General features: G+C 45.4%; 1 protein-coding gene across 1 annotated transcript in view; it reads left to right on the top strand.

The window, feature by feature from the left end:
• The window catches only part of TACR2 (tachykinin receptor 2), a 39,243-nt gene that overhangs the window by 15,732 nt on the left and 5,229 nt on the right, over window positions 1–18,282 (top strand). Inside the window, exons 2-5 of the mRNA XM_015428388.1 lie at window positions 902–1,096; window positions 8,291–8,447; window positions 11,898–12,094; window positions 13,496–13,595. Of these exons, the coding sequence (XP_015283874.1) occupies window positions 902–1,096; window positions 8,291–8,447; window positions 11,898–12,094; window positions 13,496–13,595 (649 nt within the window). The remainder of the gene's footprint in view (window positions 1–901; window positions 1,097–8,290; window positions 8,448–11,897; window positions 12,095–13,495; window positions 13,596–18,282) is intronic.

Raw genomic sequence — 18,282 nt, 5'->3', positions numbered from 1 at the left:
GCGGTTTCTGGAGTACCACTGAAAGTGGGGGGAAATACTATCAGAACGCTAAAGGATATTCCATTTGAAGCAAGACAACGGAGAAAGAAGTACAAAGAGCTTGTGCTTTTCCTTCAGACAAACTCAATTGGATATAAATGGCTATTTCCAGAATGCGTTACTTTCAAGTTTAAGGATAAAAAAGAAAAGATTGACTCTGTTCTGAAAGCCCAAGAATTTCTAAGGGTTCAGCTGGGAAGACCAGAGGACGGGAAAAAAGAAGAGGACAGCAAGTCTAGTGGCGAGCTGGACTCAGGTTCTTCCGGAGAGGACTCTCTGACGGAGCAAGGGGCAGCTGCCCCAAAAAGTCCTTATAAGCTGCGGAAGAGACGAGGAAAAGAGAAGTAAAGGCTGAAAGACTCTGAATTGTGCCTTTGAGAACTGTGAATGGGGATGACTGGGGGGTACTGTTCTTAGACAGTTAAGTTTTAAGAGTTAATGAAAAGGAAAAAGTACTTAAATGTCTGACTCAGTTTATATTGATCTAAATGAAGTGAAGACTTGATGTAATGAAGCTAGTGAGGATCTCCTCTCTTGGGTTTTTAGTCAGTAGTGGGTTTCTATACTTTGTCCCGTATATGTAGTCCCCCTTCCCTTTTTCTGTGATATTTTTTGTAGTTTGAAAAAAAATAATAAAAAAATCCCCTCCGGGGGCTCAAAAAAAAAAAAAAGAGGTCTTGCCCGTACAGCTCTATGAATTCCGACACTTATTTTTATGTATGTTAAGCGTACCGCTAATAATCATAATAATGTTGAAGAAGTAATGGGGGGGGAGGACTTGGACTGAATTTATTCTCACGATAATGTGAACTGGGTGTTTTCAATCATCTGACTAAATAATTTCTCTTTTTTTAACTCTTAGGTACGTGGCAATAATTTATCCCTTCAAGCGAAAGCTTTCTGCTGGGAACACCAAAGTGATCATAGGAGCAGTATGGCTGGTTGCTTTTGGACTTGCTTTCCCACAGTTCTTTTATGCAAAAATTATAATTGATAATGGAACGACTAAATGTGTGGTTGCCTGGCCAGACGGTACTGGGCAGAAGCATAAGATGACGTAAGTACTTTCCAAAAAATCTACACAAGAAATGTATATTGAAAAATGTATATTTTGATAATTGATACTCCTTATTTCAAGGAAAGAGAGAACACCAGAGTGGTGTCACTGAAAATGTCTACTGTCAGTTCTAGTTAAAAGAACCAGAATCACTGGTAACAGGGCTGTACTATGATATTCTGGAATAGGGAAGCACCTTTAAAATAAGGAGGCATCCAGAAAAGACAAAGGTCCTCATGCTTTGGCCAAGCAGTGCTCTGAAAATCAACCAAAAGGCCTTTAAATTTCCCCAAGTGTAATCAAGGGTATCTTCTCATTTTACTTTTCCCAGCATCAATGAGCATATCAGAAAACATCTGGAAGAGAAAACATCTGTCCCTTCAAATTGTCAAAAGCATGCCATAGGTCCCAAATGCGCATTCAGCAAACCTCCAAGCAGCCAGTATACTTAAGTACCTGGCTATGGCATTGTAGTGAAGATCATTACATAGAGTATCCCTAGACGTTACAAGGGAATGATGAAAAAGAGACACAGGTCTGTTGTTTACCGCACCAGGCCTTTATCTGATGCAATGTCTGGTTCCAGCCTTGTTTTAGGTACAGAAGCAACCAAAGAAAGTGAAATATGGATGGGGAAAGGGGCAAATGTTCAGAGCTGACCAAAAAAAAAAGCAAAATTAAAAAACTGGAAAGTGAAAAAGGTGTGGGTGATCCTCAGTCATTACAAAGAAGGAGGGGGGGGATTTATACCCCACCCTTCACCTGGAGTCTCAGAGCGGCTTACAGTCTCCTTCCCTTCCCCTCCCCACAGCAGACACCCTGTGATGTAGGTGGGGCTGAGAGAGCTCTGAGAGACCTGATCTTGAGAGAACAGCTCTGAGAAAAATGTGACTGACCCAAGGTCACCCAATTGGCTGCATGTGGGGGAGTGAGGAATCAAACCCGGTTCTCCAGATTAGAGTCTGCTACTCTTAACCACTACACTAAAGAACATAAAAGGCAGAGCATCTGGCTCATATCACCATATCTAATGCAATTGTGTTTTTTTCTTTTAAAGGTGGTGATTAAAAATAACAAGAGAAAATATGACAATTGGGAATGTGGGAATGCAAAAGAAAGGGGGGGGATTATTCAAAATGACAAAGCAAGACTTGGTTCCTGCCACAGTTATTGCTCCTTTTCCTTTAGATAATGAGGGGGGAAATACAAAGATGCCTTTGCTATTTTTGGCAAAAGGAAGCCTTGGAAATCCCTTTAGTTGCTACAAGCAGCGCTTATCTCTTCCTGAGTCTGTCACCCCTTTCCCAACACAAACAAACAATACTGTATCTTAAGTGTGGGATGATAATTTGTGATTATGGTTTTCAATATATCTTTTAAAGATCTGGTTAAAACATATGTGAAGTCTGAGATTAGTAGTTAGAAGTAGTCCCCCACCCCAACAGTTAGCAGTAATTACATTTTAAACACTGTTCAAGCAATTGGCTTTTATTATTATGGTATTGGTGTACATCTGATACTTGTCCCTTTGTAAAGGCATCTTTGCCATTGCAGACATTAAGCTTCATGTTAGATGACAAATGACTTAATATTCTTATTAAGCACCACTATATAAGCAGCATCCTATTTTGCCCCTGGTTTTATGTTAGATCAAGATACAAGGGTAAACTGGGATGGATTATTTACTTGTTAGAGATTATTATGACATGAAGTTTTTGTGAACTAGAGCCCTCTTCATCAGATGCAAGAAGCATATCCTATATTGGTAGACATGTGTGTGTGTGTGTGTGTAAATATGAGTTTACAAAATCAGAAACATTGCCATAAAGAGAAATATTGAGAGGCACAGGCTGTGCAAACTGAGTAGATGATATAGTGAGAATCACCACTGGCTGAAATAGTGGAAACAGGCATTTCCAGAATCTAACAGGTAAAAGAAGATGGCATTTTTTAGTTCAAGGAGAACCAAAGGTCCACTAACAAAGAATGCAGGCCTTTCTCCTGTCTAGGAAGCTGGGGCTTGCAGAGTCAAGGGACAGAAACTTTCTATAGATTTGAGGAGAAATCTTAGCTCCTCCGAGGGATGGGATGCAGTTATTTAATAGATTTGTTTATCTGCTTCCAAAGGTCCCTCTATCTACAAATAATGATCAGGTTTGTTGAAAACTTGAAGCCAGTTTTAGACAAATGCAACACCCTTCTAATGACTCAGCCAAACCACAGGCAACACTAGGAATCCATGTTCAGACCCCAAGATGTACAAGTGAACTGCAAAAAAGCAGTGGTGGGGGGAATGATACGGATAAGGGACACCATGCAGGGGCAGGCGTGTGGAGGTCAACTTTTCCTCCACATCCCTGACCTGGATAGGCCAGGCAAGCCCGATCTTGTCAGATCTTGGAAGCTAAGCAGGGCCAACCCTGACAAGTACTTGGAAGGGAGACCTCCAAGGAATATGAGGGCTGGGACGCAGAGGCAGATAATATCCAAGCCACCTCTCTGAAACATCCTAGCCCCACTAGGGGTTGTCAGAAGTGACCATGACTTCCAGGCTCGCAAGTATACACACACACACACATACAAAATACTCACAAAAAATCTTTTCCTCCACATTATTCCCTGATTGGAAGTTCCCCCTTAGGCTGCTTTATGACCCAAGAAGGAAGGAAGCTAGGGCTTGAAGCAGGCTTGAGGGGTGTATTGAGGGGAACTGATGCGGGAGGAAACTTTAAACCCCTTTTCTCAGCACCACGGCTCCAAGACTCTATTAAACGCCTGGGGATCCAAACATGGCAGGGCCAGGCAACCAGTGAGAAATGGGGAAGGCAAGCAGAGGTCATTTCGAGGGGGATCGCAGTTCCCCCGGGTGAGGTACGGGTGGGCGGGGCACATGACGAAGCCCCGCCCCCTGCTTCCGGCCGCCCCGCTTCCGGCCCTCATTCAGCCAGGAGGAGGCAGGAGAAGAGGGAGGGTAAGTTGCTTCCTCCCTGCCTCTCCCCACCCCTGCCTGCCTGGGGCCAGGGAGGGCCTTCGCAGGGCTTCCTTGCACTCCCGCCGACCTTGCATGTCCACCGCCAGGCCCCTTGTGGGGCTCGGCAGTGGAGCTGCAAGGCCGGCTGATGTCAGGGGGTGTGGCCTTATGACACACTTCCGGTGATGTCAGGGGGTGTGGCATATGCTAATGAGTTATGCTAATGAGTTCCCCTAGCTCTTTTTCTATGAAACGACCCCTGAAGGCAAGTACTTACTGCAGTCACCAGCCCCACATGATGACGTCACTTCCAGCATGAGGCAGAAGTGCCCGCATTGCGCTAGGTCGACGTTCTAGCATTCACCCCAATCCTATTTTGAACAAGTGCTAGACCATTGCCCTGTGCAATGCCAGAGCTTCCAGGTCACACCTAGGGTTGTCGACCTTTGATTTGGAAATTCCTGGAGATTTGGTGATGAAGCCTGGAGTGGAACCTCAGCAGGGTATAATGCCATAGAGTCCACCCTCCAAAGCAGCCATTTACTCCAAGGGGACTGATTTCTGTAGTCTGGAGATCAGTTGTAATTCTGAGAGGTCTCCAGGCCCCAACATGAGGTTGGAAACTCTAGATCAGGGGTGACAAACATGTGGCCCGGGGGCCAGACCTGGCCCCCCAGAGGGCTTCTATCAGGCCCGCAGTGGAACTGGCTGTCTTCTGCTGCTTCTTCCAGTTTTGCTGCTGCTATGTCATTGTAGGTTTGCAGCTTACAGATACACACCTGAACAGCATTCTCAAGATTGCAACAGCACAGACATTTTGATGCAATAATTCAGAGCAAGAGGTGTCAGTTATCAGACACTGTTAAATAAACAAAATATTGCAAGAGTGCTAATGTTTTAAGCATGTTTTTATTTTAAGTAAAAAAAACCCTTTGTGTTTGTGTCCTTTATAAAGTTTATATCTCCACTACCTGGCATTACATTTTATGACACACATGGCCTGGCCCAACAAGGTCTCATTTATGTCAGATCCGGCCCTCATAACAAATGACACCCCTGCTGTAGATCTTGCACCAGAAGTGACATAATTATGCAGCAGTGACAATCGCTCCCCTGCTTAAGCCGTCCTGCTTCTGCCCACCAATCTGCTGAGCACTGGTGGGCAGCAGCTGAAATTGCTGGGAGTTTGCCCACCATAACTGGGCACCTAACAAGCCTAATCCCCCCCTTTCCCAGCCCCCCCCCAGTTCACAGCTGAGCTGCACAGGTTTGAGCACCAAAGCAGATGTGACAACATCCTTGTGGCCTCCATGAGGACACTACTAGGGTTCCCATTCCCCAGGCAGAGGATCACCCATTTTGGGGGGCTTCTGCCTGCCGCCAGCCATCTGGCTGGTGGGGGAAGCTCCACCCCCAAATAGCAATATCACACTGCAATGTCCCCGATGCGATGACTTCATGCGGAAGTGATTTCATCATGTCAGGGACATTGCACGGCAATGCTCTAGTCTGAGGGTAAAACTCTATGGTTTGACCTCGATTTTACCATAGAGTTTTGCCCTCAAACCAGAGCATTACTGCACAACGTCCCCAGCTTTGTGATGTCACTTCCATGTGACATCACTGCATCGAGGACATCGCCATACGACATCATAGTTTGGGGGCAGAGCCCCACCCCACTCCCGGAAGGCTCGTCAGGGAGACCTGGCAACCCTAGACACTCCCACCATTTTAAAGTGATTTTAAAATGCCATGAGGGCCTGATCCTGATTGGACCTACAGGGTAGCATTCTTGTTCCCCCAGAGGGCCTTATCAAGTGCCGAAATGGCTACAAACACACACCCTCAGTTGTTTTAGCACTTGAATGGTGAGGGGGGAAATATGAGTTGTGGGCCCAAACAGGATCAAGTTCTTGTAGCATTTTAAAGTCACTTTTAAATGGTGGCAGCATTGTTGGGGTTGTTAGGTCCTTACCTTCTGCCGGTGGGGGGCTCCTTCCTGCTCCCCTGGATATTCTGGCGTGTGTACAAAGTACATGTGCTGCGATGACATCACTCAGAAGTTATGTCATTGCTGTAGCATTTGGCAAAAATCTCTATGGTCACCACAGAGTTTTTAGCCAAATGCTAGAGTGTCCCTGGTGCAGCAGGGCTCTTCAGGGGTGGGGTGACCCTACAGCATCATCATGGCAGCCACGAGGACACTTTCACGTCTAGTTTGATCTTCAGCTGTGAAAGGGGGGGGTACCCAGGTGGCAAGGGAGCCTTGCTTGATTATCGGTGCATTGGAACTTTTGTTCCAACATGACTATGGAGCAGGCAACTGGGAGCAGGGAGAGCAAAGAGTGGTACAGGGACAGGGAATGTAAACACCTTCCTGACCCACTTCCACCCCACTAGGTGCGGCTTCCACTGCAGGGGCAGTTCCCCAGCTGTCTTGAGGCTTTTCAGTCATGCCCCCAAATATCCCTTCAGTTTCTCCTCTCCCTTCTTTTCTTCTTTTGCTTAACATCTAACATGGTGAGGAGTTCTGGAAACCCAATATATCTGTCAATTTGTAACAGTTTTGCTCACTAAATTATGACTTTTTTTGGTTTGTTCTAACTTAAGGTATTATGATTGGTGGTTTTGGATTTGTTCAAATGGGCCAACACAGTTGCCTATAAAAATTTGTTTATAATACTGTTTTATTTGAGGCAATCGTTTTTTCTTCCAACACCTTTCAGCTTCAGTTTATAGTCTCCACAGAGTTTACAGAATATAATCCAGAATTTAGTTCTGCACTCTGTCAATGGAAAATACACCAAAAAATCATATGCTGCATCTCAGGACAAGTCTACATAAACAGAAAAAACAACAACCACTCATATGGTTAAAAATCGTTTTGGACTGAATCACTTTAGACTGCAAGTGGGGATTCATGGCTTCCCCACAGAAAAAGGGAATCCCTACAGATGGGAATCTAGCATGTTATTAAGAAGAAGCCTGCACTCTGAAGCCTAGTTTTCTATGCACCAAGAAATTGTTGTTATTTTAATTGTGTGGAGCTGGCTATAAATGTTTTAATATCTGCAACCCTTTTGAGCTTGTGGGCTCTTTTGGCTTGCTGAAAAAGGGTAGTGGGTAGCACCACAAAGGGCTTCCATGGGAGGTGGGACCAATCACAAAATGGCTGCCATTGGGGGCGCAGAATCACAGACAGTTGGATCCTACCAGCTTCACTAATGACAAAGGGAGAGGAGGCCTAGGGTTGCCAGACCCCATGGTAGAGGTGGGGGTTCCCCACTGTCAGGCCTTGCCCCCCAGCTGCTGATCAGCTGGCCAGCGGGGGGACTTACCAGGAGAAAGTGGAAGGCCACCAGGAGGCCACATGGCCAGCATTACATCAGAAGTGATATCATCGTGCCAGTGATGTCCAGATATTTGGGCAAAAACTCTACGGTAGAAGCCATTCTTACCATGGGGTTTCTTCCAAATACCAGAGCATCACAGTGACATTGCAGCATGATGACATCACTTCCTATGCAATATAAGTGATGTGGCCTGGGCTTTCCTCTTTCTCCTGGTAAGCCCCCCCCCCAATTCCCTGATTGTTACCAGGAGGGACCTGGCAATCCTAGAGGGGCCCTTTCTGACCACTGATCATAGGACCAGCATGAACAAAAGCCATATGAGACGGGGGCTGCAGGAAACAGAAGAACTGGGCAAGATGGAGCAGAAAGTTGGACCTCCTGATGGCACCCGGTATTTTTGGCCACTGTGTGACAGAGTGTTGGCCTGGATTGGCTATTGGCTTGTCTTATGTTCTTATAAGAAAACCCAAAGTGCTTGGGAAACCCAGATCTATCTATGACAGGGGCAGCTATTTCTGGATGGGTGTTCTCTCCAAACTCAAAAGGTAATGTCACCTGAAGTCTGAAGTCTCTTTCTCCAAAGAGGTGGAGGAAAGCCAGGACTGACTCTTTGCTCTGGGGAAGATGTGCTTGGGGGAAGAGGCAAGTGGGTCCCAGGAAACATATCAGTGAGCAACAAGATGCCCAGGGACACCATGTTGGGGGATGGATCATGACTCTAGGAGGCTGAGGATTGCAGCAGAAATACCACTGGTATATCAGCTACTTCCCCTTATTAAAAAACATATGTTCCCTAGCCCAAAGAGCTGGTTTAATTATATGTGGGGTTCTTTAAGCACCATGATAATTCACTCTCCTCTTTCTTTTCAGGTATCACATTACAGTGATTGTTTTGACTTACCTGATTCCTCTTATGGTGATGTTTGTCACGTACAGTATAATAGGAATGACTCTGTGGAATAATTCCATTCCTGGAGACCACACCAACAAGGTCTACTACCAGCATCAGATTCTGGCCAAAAAAAGGGTTAGTAGTCCCTACAAACTGATCAAAGCTCTGTCTAACGACATGGTGACATGAATAAGGGCTGAGGATTGTAGTGCTGTGTAGTTTCACTTCCATTCCCAGAAAGGATGATGACAAAATAGTGGTGCTTCAGACCAGGCCCTGTTTTCTCATTCCCTCTTCAGCAACTGTCCTCTGCTGCCTCAGATGGGCACCACAGGAATATCTCTTTTAACCTAGGTAGCATTTGTGGTGAGGGCGCATGCTCCAGTGCTCTGTCTACAAGGAAGTGAAAGGCAAATATTAGACCTTGATTTTTATGGGATTGTATATATTGGTCTAATGCAGTGTAGGTCACACATACAGTTGCCAACTACCTGGTGGGGGCAAGCAATCCCATGTTTTGTGGGCTCCTGCCTGCTGCCAGTTAGCTGGCCGGCACAAGGGAATTCCCCCCCCAAACAGCAATGTCGTACACGACATGCCTGCATCACCCAGAAGTGATGTTGGCACATCCGTGACATTGGGGAGGTGACACTCTGGTTTTGGGGCAAAACTCTATGGTTCAAACAGCAATGTCGTACACGACATGCCTGCATCACCCAGAAGTGATGTTGGCACATCCGTGACATTGGGGAGGTGACACTCTGGTTTTGGGGCAAAACTCTATGGTTTTAAGCTAATTTGACCATAGAGTTTTGCCCAAAAACCAGAGCGTCACCCCCGACATCACAGGCATGCCAACGTCACTTCCAGGTGATGCAGGCACATCACATGCAATGTCACTGTTTGGGGGGGAATGGGCGGTGATATCACTTCCTGCTCTCGGAACACCCCCCATCCCCCTGCCCATGATCAATTGGCAACCTGTGTCACACATCTGCTTGCCTTAGTGATAACAAAGGTATTACAGACAACAGAGATTTGCATGCTTTTGCTCAGGTCAAGTGTCAACAAATTCATTTCCACACACATAATAATCTGTTCTGAGGACTGCTAAATGTTTAAGGGCCTACTTTGGTAGCCCTATAGGCAAATCTGCCAAGTGCATCCTGAGTATCTTTGCAAATTTACACAAGAGGGTCGTCTGCAGCTATGATTCAGAATTCTGTAAACCTGGGGGACTCCCCCAGGCTTACAGGGAAAATCTGATCTAAAAAAAACCCACCACAACTTGGAGGCTGAAAAAAGTTAGTGTCTTCTGTATCACAACAAAAACAACAACAAAGGGCCACAGATCAGGAACATTTTGGATTGCCACAGCAATCCCCAGTGGTGCACAAACTGTTAGCCAAATCGCTTTATTTTATTAATAAGCTTGGAGGAATTATGGATATTAAATGGCAAGAGGCATAAATATGGGATCATAACTTATGTATATGGGAGTCAGAATTCCTAGAGCCAGTGAATAGACACAGAGACTGTGTTGCTAAAATAATTTCTTTACTAAATGTTCTTCAAGCAAACAAACAATAATCAAGCATTCACACACACAATACAGAACTAGGAATACAGAGTTGAAAGGATAGTGACGTTTGCATGAGCAGGAATAACGCTGGTGGGTAATATGTTACCTGTTCGACAAGACACTTGGATCATCCAGCAAAAAATAAACACACTAAGGGGAAGGGATTGTGAGTTGACCACCAGCAACACACGTGGACTGATTCCAAACCAGCTGAGAATGGAACCAACAAGATAGGGTGGGGTTAGGAAAGGAAGAAGTAAGAATTTAAGGTGGGCACTCAGGGAGTGCCCACCTTAAATAGCTAAAATGTGACCTGAGGCAATGACCCATGTGGTCACCTGGTTCCCAGGAAGTGCTAGAATAAAACAAACTCCAGATGGGGCATACAGGAATTAACAACTGGGTAACTGAAAATTAATGGTTGGCAGGGAGTGACAGCTCTGGGGGAACAGGGTGAGACAAAGGAGAGAATGAAGAGATCCAATCACATTATAGGTCCGGTGCTTCGTGTTAACGATAGGATACTTGACAGCGGCATTATATGGATGGGTGACAGGAATACTTGATCACCTGCTATTGTTTGTAGCTGTAGAAACAACAGAGAGATCACCAGAAGGATGCAGTCAATAACAAAAACAACTGTGATGTTGTATTATGAAGACAAAAGACTGTGCCCAGCTACAAACAATGCAGTCAATAACAAAAAACAACCGTGATGCTGCAGCACCCTCAGAAAAGGCTGTTATGTGAAACGGTTTATATGCATTTTCCGTCGTGTGTATACGTATGTTTTCATAATATATTCACTGTAGAACTGAAACCTAAATATATTTTCATAATACAACGTCACGGTTGTTTTTGTTATTGACTGCATTGTTTGTAGCTGTGCACAGTCTTTTGTCTTAGGCTGATTTAGGAAGAGGAGGAGGAATGTGTTCCTTTCCAGGTGAAGCTAACACACGGGGGGGGGGGAGGCTGCGTAATGAAGAAGAGATTCCCTTGTGGCTTCTGTTCAGGAACACCTGTCCTCTGCCAGAGCATGGCCTCTGATCTGTTGCTGTCTCTGTGTGTGCATGGAGGCCAGGGCTGTTAGTCTGCATCCCGGTGCTTGTATGGATGCAAAAGTGCAGGGGCAGAAGGCTTTTGTAGGCCCAGGTCCACATCTGGCTCGGCATACTTCTTAGGCACAAGGCTCCCCTTGGCCACAGTGTGCATTCCATAGTCCAGCATAGTCCAGTCTATTGCCCTGGCACACACTCTTCACAGTCCAGCAAAGCAGTCATATTAAAGAGTCTTTGATAATGCCTTCTGAAAAGTCTGCATGGCAACACAACCTCCAGGTAGGGCCTGGAGATCTCCTGGTGTTACAGGAGACTACAGAGGTTAGTTCCCTTGGAGAAAATGGCTGCTTTGGAAGGTGAACTCTATTGCATCACACCCCACTCAGGTCCCTTGCATCCCCAAACCCAGGCTGCACCCCAAAATCTCCAGGTATTTTACAAGCCAGAGCTGGCAACCCCAGGCAAGTGGGGGGAGAAGGAGGAGGAGGAGAACCCTTAGTTATGGGGGGAAATCCAGGATGGTACCAGGAGAAGGGAAGTTGCAATCAGTGACGAAGAGAAATGGGGGGGGGAGGTTCCCCCTGCAAGAGCCCTTGTGAGTCCATCCATTATTTCCCAGATAGACAAAAGTTGCTTCTACATATCACTGGATATTTTGCTATTGTTGCATTTGATCAATCACTCATCTCTTGGACTGGCCTGTCCACAGGGTGAGCCTCAGTTGCAAATGACTTCTATAGCAAAATGATAGAGTAATATCCAGTCCTGTGTATGTGCAGTCAAAAGACTGTAAGTTGCCACAGTCCATCCAAAATATTCCCAAAACAACAGTAGTGGCATACCGTCAAAGGCTGACTTGCTTCATGATTATCTCCATATCACATACAAAAGCCAGACTCCGAGCATGACACAGAAATAAAATATATTCCTTTCCTTTTCCAGTTTGTCAGGACAATGGTTGCTGTTGTGATAACATTTGCCATCTCTTGGTTTCCTTATCACATCTACTTCATCTTGAATTGTTTCTGGGAGGACATCTATGAGCAGAAGTACATTCAGCAAGTGTACCTGGCAGTCTTTTTGCTTGCCATGAGCTCCACAATGTACAACCCAATTATTTATTGCTGTCTAAATCAAAGGTTAGTAGTAAATGCTTGAAGGGGGTACACATTAAGTGGGAGTACAGCCATTTACACAAAGACTTTCCCCATTTGCTCTGCACATTCTTTGGGTTTATTTACTGGCCACAGACTAACACCTCCAGAATTATTTTTACATGTTTTCAACATTATGTTTCAGAAAACCAAAGCGATCAGGGACAAACCCAGACATGGGTGGTGTAACTGGATCAGAGATGGAAAGCTAAAAGCAAACAGGCTGCAGAAAAGTAAACAGCCCTGGGAAGATAGAAAAGAGATAAGCTCCAGGGAGTGTCAGAACAGAGGAAACCAAGAAGCTGCTGAAGAGAATCAGGCACAGCTCTCAGAACAAAAGCTGTGGAACTTTTCTGGCCTCTCCTCAGCCTCGGTCTGCACAAGAGGGCTCAGGTGCAGGCCGAGGCTGAACAGTTCCTGACATAAGGTAGCCATAGTGCAAAGGAAAATATTTGTGAGCAGTTGTAATTTCAGAGTGAGCTTCAGAGGAGGGCTGAAGGCCATTTTCACTGCTGTAATCTCATGTTTATGAACTGGAGCTGCCTCATTTACCTACCTCTGTCTGGTGCTCTAGAGTTGTATTGGTAAATAAAGAAATATGGCAGACATCTAGGGTTGCCAGCTCCAGGCTGAGAAATACCTGGAGGTTTTATGGTTGGAGCTTGAGGAGGGTGGGGTTTTGGGGAGGGACTTCAGTGAGGTATAATGCCACAGAGTCCACCTTCTGAGGCATCCATTTTCTCCAGTTGAGCTGATCTCTGTTGCCTGGAGATCAGTTGTAATAGCAGGAGACCTCCAGCCCACCTGGCAGTTGGCAATCCTACAGATGTTACAAGTTCCCTGTAGGTTCACCAGCTGCCCACTAACGGTGAGCAAACTCCAAACTCCTGGTCATTGTTTCCGATGCCAGCTGATGCTCATCTGGTTGTTGGAAGGAAGCAGGACAGCAAAACGGGGGGGGGGGAGTAATCTTTGTCGGTGTGTGATGACTGAGCCAGAAGTGACATCATCATGTGACAACAAAGATTGCCTCCCACCATTTCCTGACAGTTGCCTGGCAACTTTGGTTTGCAGTGATCTCTCATCCAAAGGAAACCAAACATGCTCATGCAACCCCTAGAAGTTTTCAGTGGTCAAGGAAATAGGGAGTACATAACACTGCTTTGAGCAATAGGATTATGTTTTCTTGGGGAATGCTTTCAGGAAGTGGTTTCATGGTTTCCCCAGCTTTTCGCTGACCTTTCCCAAACATGTTTTGCTCTGAAATTCTTTAGAATCCTTTAGAAACCCTTCATTTAAATATATATATATATCCTTAGGAAATAGAGCCCACTTCTTGCCATGTCTGTCATGTAACACATGGTTCGTGTTTGTGCCCCTGTACAGGTTCCGCTCCGGTTTCCGGATAGCTTTTCAGTGGTGCCCGTGCATCAAAGCAACTCCAGGAGACAGACTTAACCTGACTTACCCCTTACCTTTACACAAGGTACAGAGGGATCAGCTCTCCAACTTTCAGACAAGCACTGAAACAAATGTAACTAATAGTGACAAAGTATCATACATATTAATGAATTTGTTGTTTTGATTTTTATGCTAATAGTTAAATTGCTTTGTTGTAGGTTTAAAATTACTACAGAAGCTTGTGATAAATTTGTGATGGTCCTTCGCTAACTTTGATGTTGGCAACACTAAGGGACAATCCAACGGGTAATTTTCCAGCACACTTTTCAAATGACGGATTGACAGTGCCTTGATTTTATCAGCCAATATATGCATTTCCCTATCACTTCCATCTCCCCAGATTCTGAATCCCCAAAACTCTCAATTTCCCCCCCAAAAGTACAAATCTCTCAAAAAAACTCATATGGCCAAATCACTCCTATGACACAAGTAAACACAAGTTGCTCCATCTAACAAAACCCATTTTCTGGCAGTTATTTCTTGTACTGTTTAGTGGATAAAACTATTGTTTTGAATCGAAACAGTTCAAAGTACATTTAAGAATGAGTAATTCAGCTCTGAACTGAAAGGAGGCAAAGGTTACTATCGAGGTTCTAAGTGATGGTGAAAAAAAGTGTCAATTAAAACCTTTGCCCCCCCAATAGATAATTTCTTCCTTTTCCACAGACATGGCTGCACCGGCGCGCTGTTTCTGACAATGCTTTCCATTTAATTTCCCCCCCTCATCTATCTGTCAAATACCTATGAGCCAATTTGTAACCAAATAATTCAGTATGACATTTTTGTGGCTTTGGTTTATATAAAGATCTTATGTTATTTTAAATTTTCTTTTGTTGTTGTTGTTAATTGTAAAAAGGCTTTAAATTAGAGAAAATTGGAAAACCGGCATTCTAATCTCAGGGCAGCCCCAGAGGGCAGCAGGGACCTCCTGAATCAGCAACAGAACTATGGGCCCTATCCTGTCTCCAGAATTGTGTGCTGAGTAGGTCTAAAGGTACAGAGGGGCATCGTCAGTCAGTGCAAAACAGGGAGTATACAGGTAGGTAAAGCCTGCCAACCCAGCAGTTCGAAAGCAAGAAATTGCAAGTAGATAAATAGGTACCACTTCGGTGGGAAGGTAACAGCGTTCCGTGCACCTTGGTGTTTAGTCATGCCGGCCACATGACCACGGAAATGTCTTCAGACAGTGCTGGCTCTTCGGCTTGGAAACGGAGATGAGCACCACAACCCTAGAGTCAGATTCAACTGGCTTTTGAGCAAGGGAAATCTTTACCTTTACCTATATATCAGGTGTGTGATCCTTCTTCCACTTTCAGTTCTACCCTTTGAAGGGGTTTAGCATACAGCTCAGTACAACAACCTGGTTGGGCCATGGGTCCCCAACCTTTTTGAGCCTCTGGGCCCCTTTGGAATTCTGACACAGGGTAGTGGAAACAGCCATAAAATGGCTGCTGCAGCTTATCTTCAGTCACACAGGGTGATTTCCCACAAGCGGTACTCCACGCTCACTCCTCCCTTCTGCCCGATGGTACGTGTCAATTTCACTTCATGCGATTTTCCCCCACTACCCTGTGAAGGGGAAAATCGCATGAAGCTACGGGGCAAAATGCGGTCGCGCAGCAGCTTGTGTGAAATTGACATGTGCCATCGAGCCAAAGAGAAGAGTGAGCGCGGAGCAGCGCTTGTGGGAAATCACCCACAGTGAAGATCTTTGTGCAGTGGTGGCAGCCCCTGCCAAAGCAAAACTTTTTTTAAAAAAAATGGTAAGATCCATGTTGGTCTGAAGCAATAAAACAAAGTTTGAGTCCAGTGGCACCTTTAAGACCAACAAAGTTTTATTCACGGTATAAACTTTTGTGTGCAAGCACACTTCTTGAGATACAATGAAACAGAATTTCCCCAGCCATTACATATAGGGAGAGAGAATGGTTGAGGAAATTCTGTTTCACTGTATCTGAAGAAGTGTGCTTGCACACGAAAGCTTATACCTTGACTAAAGCATTGTTGGTCCTAAAGATGCCAGTGGACTCAAACTTTGTTCTAAAATACTGCAAGGTAATCAAATTTCCAGTGACCAAACAGAAGCCTTACTGGATTAAGCCCCACCTCCCCCCCCCACTTTCTAAAACAATCAGTGGGAGCCAAGAAAGGCGTCAGCAAGAACCGTGGCACCCATGGGCATCCTGTTGGGGATCCCTGATCTCGCCAGGTCAGTGGTGCGTCTTAATCTGACTGACAGAGGTTCTCCAGGAGGGGTGCGCATTCGGCTTGGCCGAGTTGGGAAAAAAAAACCTGTATGATACCTATATGGCATTATTCGGGCTCCCCAGAAGCTGAATCAGGTTCTCTAATCTGATTTGGCTTCCCGAATGGATATCGCCATATAGAAGTTGAATCTATTCAGCTTCTATACGGGCACTCCCATTTCCAGGGCAAGCCGGCTGGGGAAGGAACAGGGAGGCATTCAAACATGCCTCCCCGATCTTTCCTCCCTACTCCAGCTGGAGAAGGGATGGGGAGGCATGTTTAGATGCCTCTCTAGCCTTCTCCAGCCTGCTTGCTTCAGCAGGTGGACTGCGGAAGGCACAGAGAGGCATTTAAACATGCCTCCCCAAACTCTCAAGCCTTCTCCAGCTGGCCCACAGCTGCACCTGCAGGCCAACTGGAGAATGGAAAAAAGACTGGGGAGGCATTTAACCCACCCTTTGAGGTCATGCGTGGGGGGTGCACAACAGGCTTCCCTCATTATTATACCCTATGGGGACAGTCCCCATAGGGTATAAGTGAGCCTAATAAATTTGGCAACTCCGATAATTCCCGAACTCTAGTATCATACCAATACTGGGATTCAGGAATATTGGCAGATACTGAAATTTTACCGGACCTGAAAATTTCTGGATTTTTTTGGGGTGCACACCCCTGTTCTCCAGGGTCTCAGGCAGAGATCTTTCACATAATCTACTACTAGGGTTGCCAGCTCTGGGTTTAGGAAGGGAAGGGATCTCAGTGGGGTATATAATGCCACAAAATCCACCAGCTGAAGCAGTCATTTTTTCCAGGGGAACTTAATTCTGTAATCTGGAGATCAATTGGAATTCCAGGTTTCCTGGCCCCACCTGGAGGTCGGCACCTCTACTTTCCAGCGCCTTTTGGCTGGGGGTGCCAGAGATTGAGCCTGGGGCCTTCTGCATGCCAAGTGTTCCAACCCATTTCAAGCATTCTAATTATTGCATGCCACTTACTATTTGAGAGTCCCAGACCCTTTCTCCATATAATCATACTCATCCCTCAGAGACCAATTCTGCAGTGTCAAATTTCCAAGTGCCTGCACTTCTATTCCCTGGTTTTCGCAGATGATTTTGCCCTCCCAGGTGTAAAAACGCACTTTCCCCCCTCTTGCCACATGGCATCCAAATCCCATTTCTGGGAAGTTTTTGTAATCCCAGCATTGAACCCGCGTCAACCTAGTGGGGAAATCTTTTTCATCTGGTGTTCTTCAACCCTAGGTCCACCCTCCCCTCCCCATTTGCATGTCCCACTCTCCAACCCCAGGTTACCATGGAACAGTTTCCTGTTAATTAACTTATTGTTTCCATTTCTTTTCTCTTTTTTTAATAGTACAAGGCAATCACATTATTACACTACTTACATTGCATTCCAACATTAGTTCTCACTGCAAAATGTTTTCAAAAAGGATTTCACATACCAATGTAATGAAGTAAATCTATTCTGGGGAGGGGGGATTCACTTACATGCAGTCTTTCCTGAGCATGCATGGGGAATGCATGGGGAATTAGCAAAGGAAACGCCGCAGGAAATCTCCTACTGCGGAAGTAGTGCCGCAGACTTGCAGCATTAAAACAGTTTCCCACAGCACTTCAGAATGGTGAGGAAGAGGAGGTGATTGGATTTATATCCCACCCGTCACTACCCAAGGGAGAGTGGTTTACAAACTCCTTTCCCTTCCCTGCAACAGGCACCCTGTGAGGTAGGTGGGGCTGAGACAGCTCTGACAGAAACTGCTCTTTTTCAAGAACAGCTGTGCCAGAACTATGGCTTGCTCAAGGTCATCCAGCAGGTTCAAGTGGAGGAGTAAGGAATCAAACCCGGTTCTCCCAGATTAGAGTCCGCGCACTTAACCACTACACCAAACATCCTGCAGAAACTGTCTCACCAGTATTTCTACTCACAGCTGTGCCTGCATGGGGGAATGGTGCTTTTAGTAGTTGATGTAATTAATTAAATAAAATTAATGCATTTCCCCCCATTATACAGTATGTCTATATGCAAAGACTGAAGATTTACCTCATTATTAGAAATTAAATCTGAACTAGGGATGTGCATTTCGGGATCCCGAGCCGAAAAAAAGCCGAAAATAACGTTTTTCGGCTTTTTCCGGCTTTTGGGATCCCGAATTAGCAATTTATGCGCTTGTCTGAATCCCGAAAAAAAATCCCGAAAAAATTCGGGAATCCCGAAAAATTCGGGTCCATTATAACCAATGGGGCCATTGAAGTCAATGGCAAAAATCTTCTTGAAACTTTGTGGGGGGCTGGGGGGGAGGGGGTTTGGGATAGAGGCTCCAAACATGGAGCGTGCTTACTGGAACCTCTCCCCAACATACCCACCAAGTTTCAAGACGATTGGATCAGGGGGCACAATTTTATGGGCCCCCAAAAAGGTTGCCCCCAGATCAGCTTGCTGCAGTTTAT

Source organism: Gekko japonicus, unplaced genomic scaffold, assembly GCF_001447785.1.
Source record: "Gekko japonicus isolate JY-2015 unplaced genomic scaffold, Gekko_japonicus_V1.1 scaffold672, whole genome shotgun sequence".
NCBI classification, from domain to species: domain Eukaryota; kingdom Metazoa; phylum Chordata; class Lepidosauria; order Squamata; family Gekkonidae; genus Gekko; species Gekko japonicus.
This window is presented reverse-complemented; position numbering and strand designations above follow the sequence as displayed.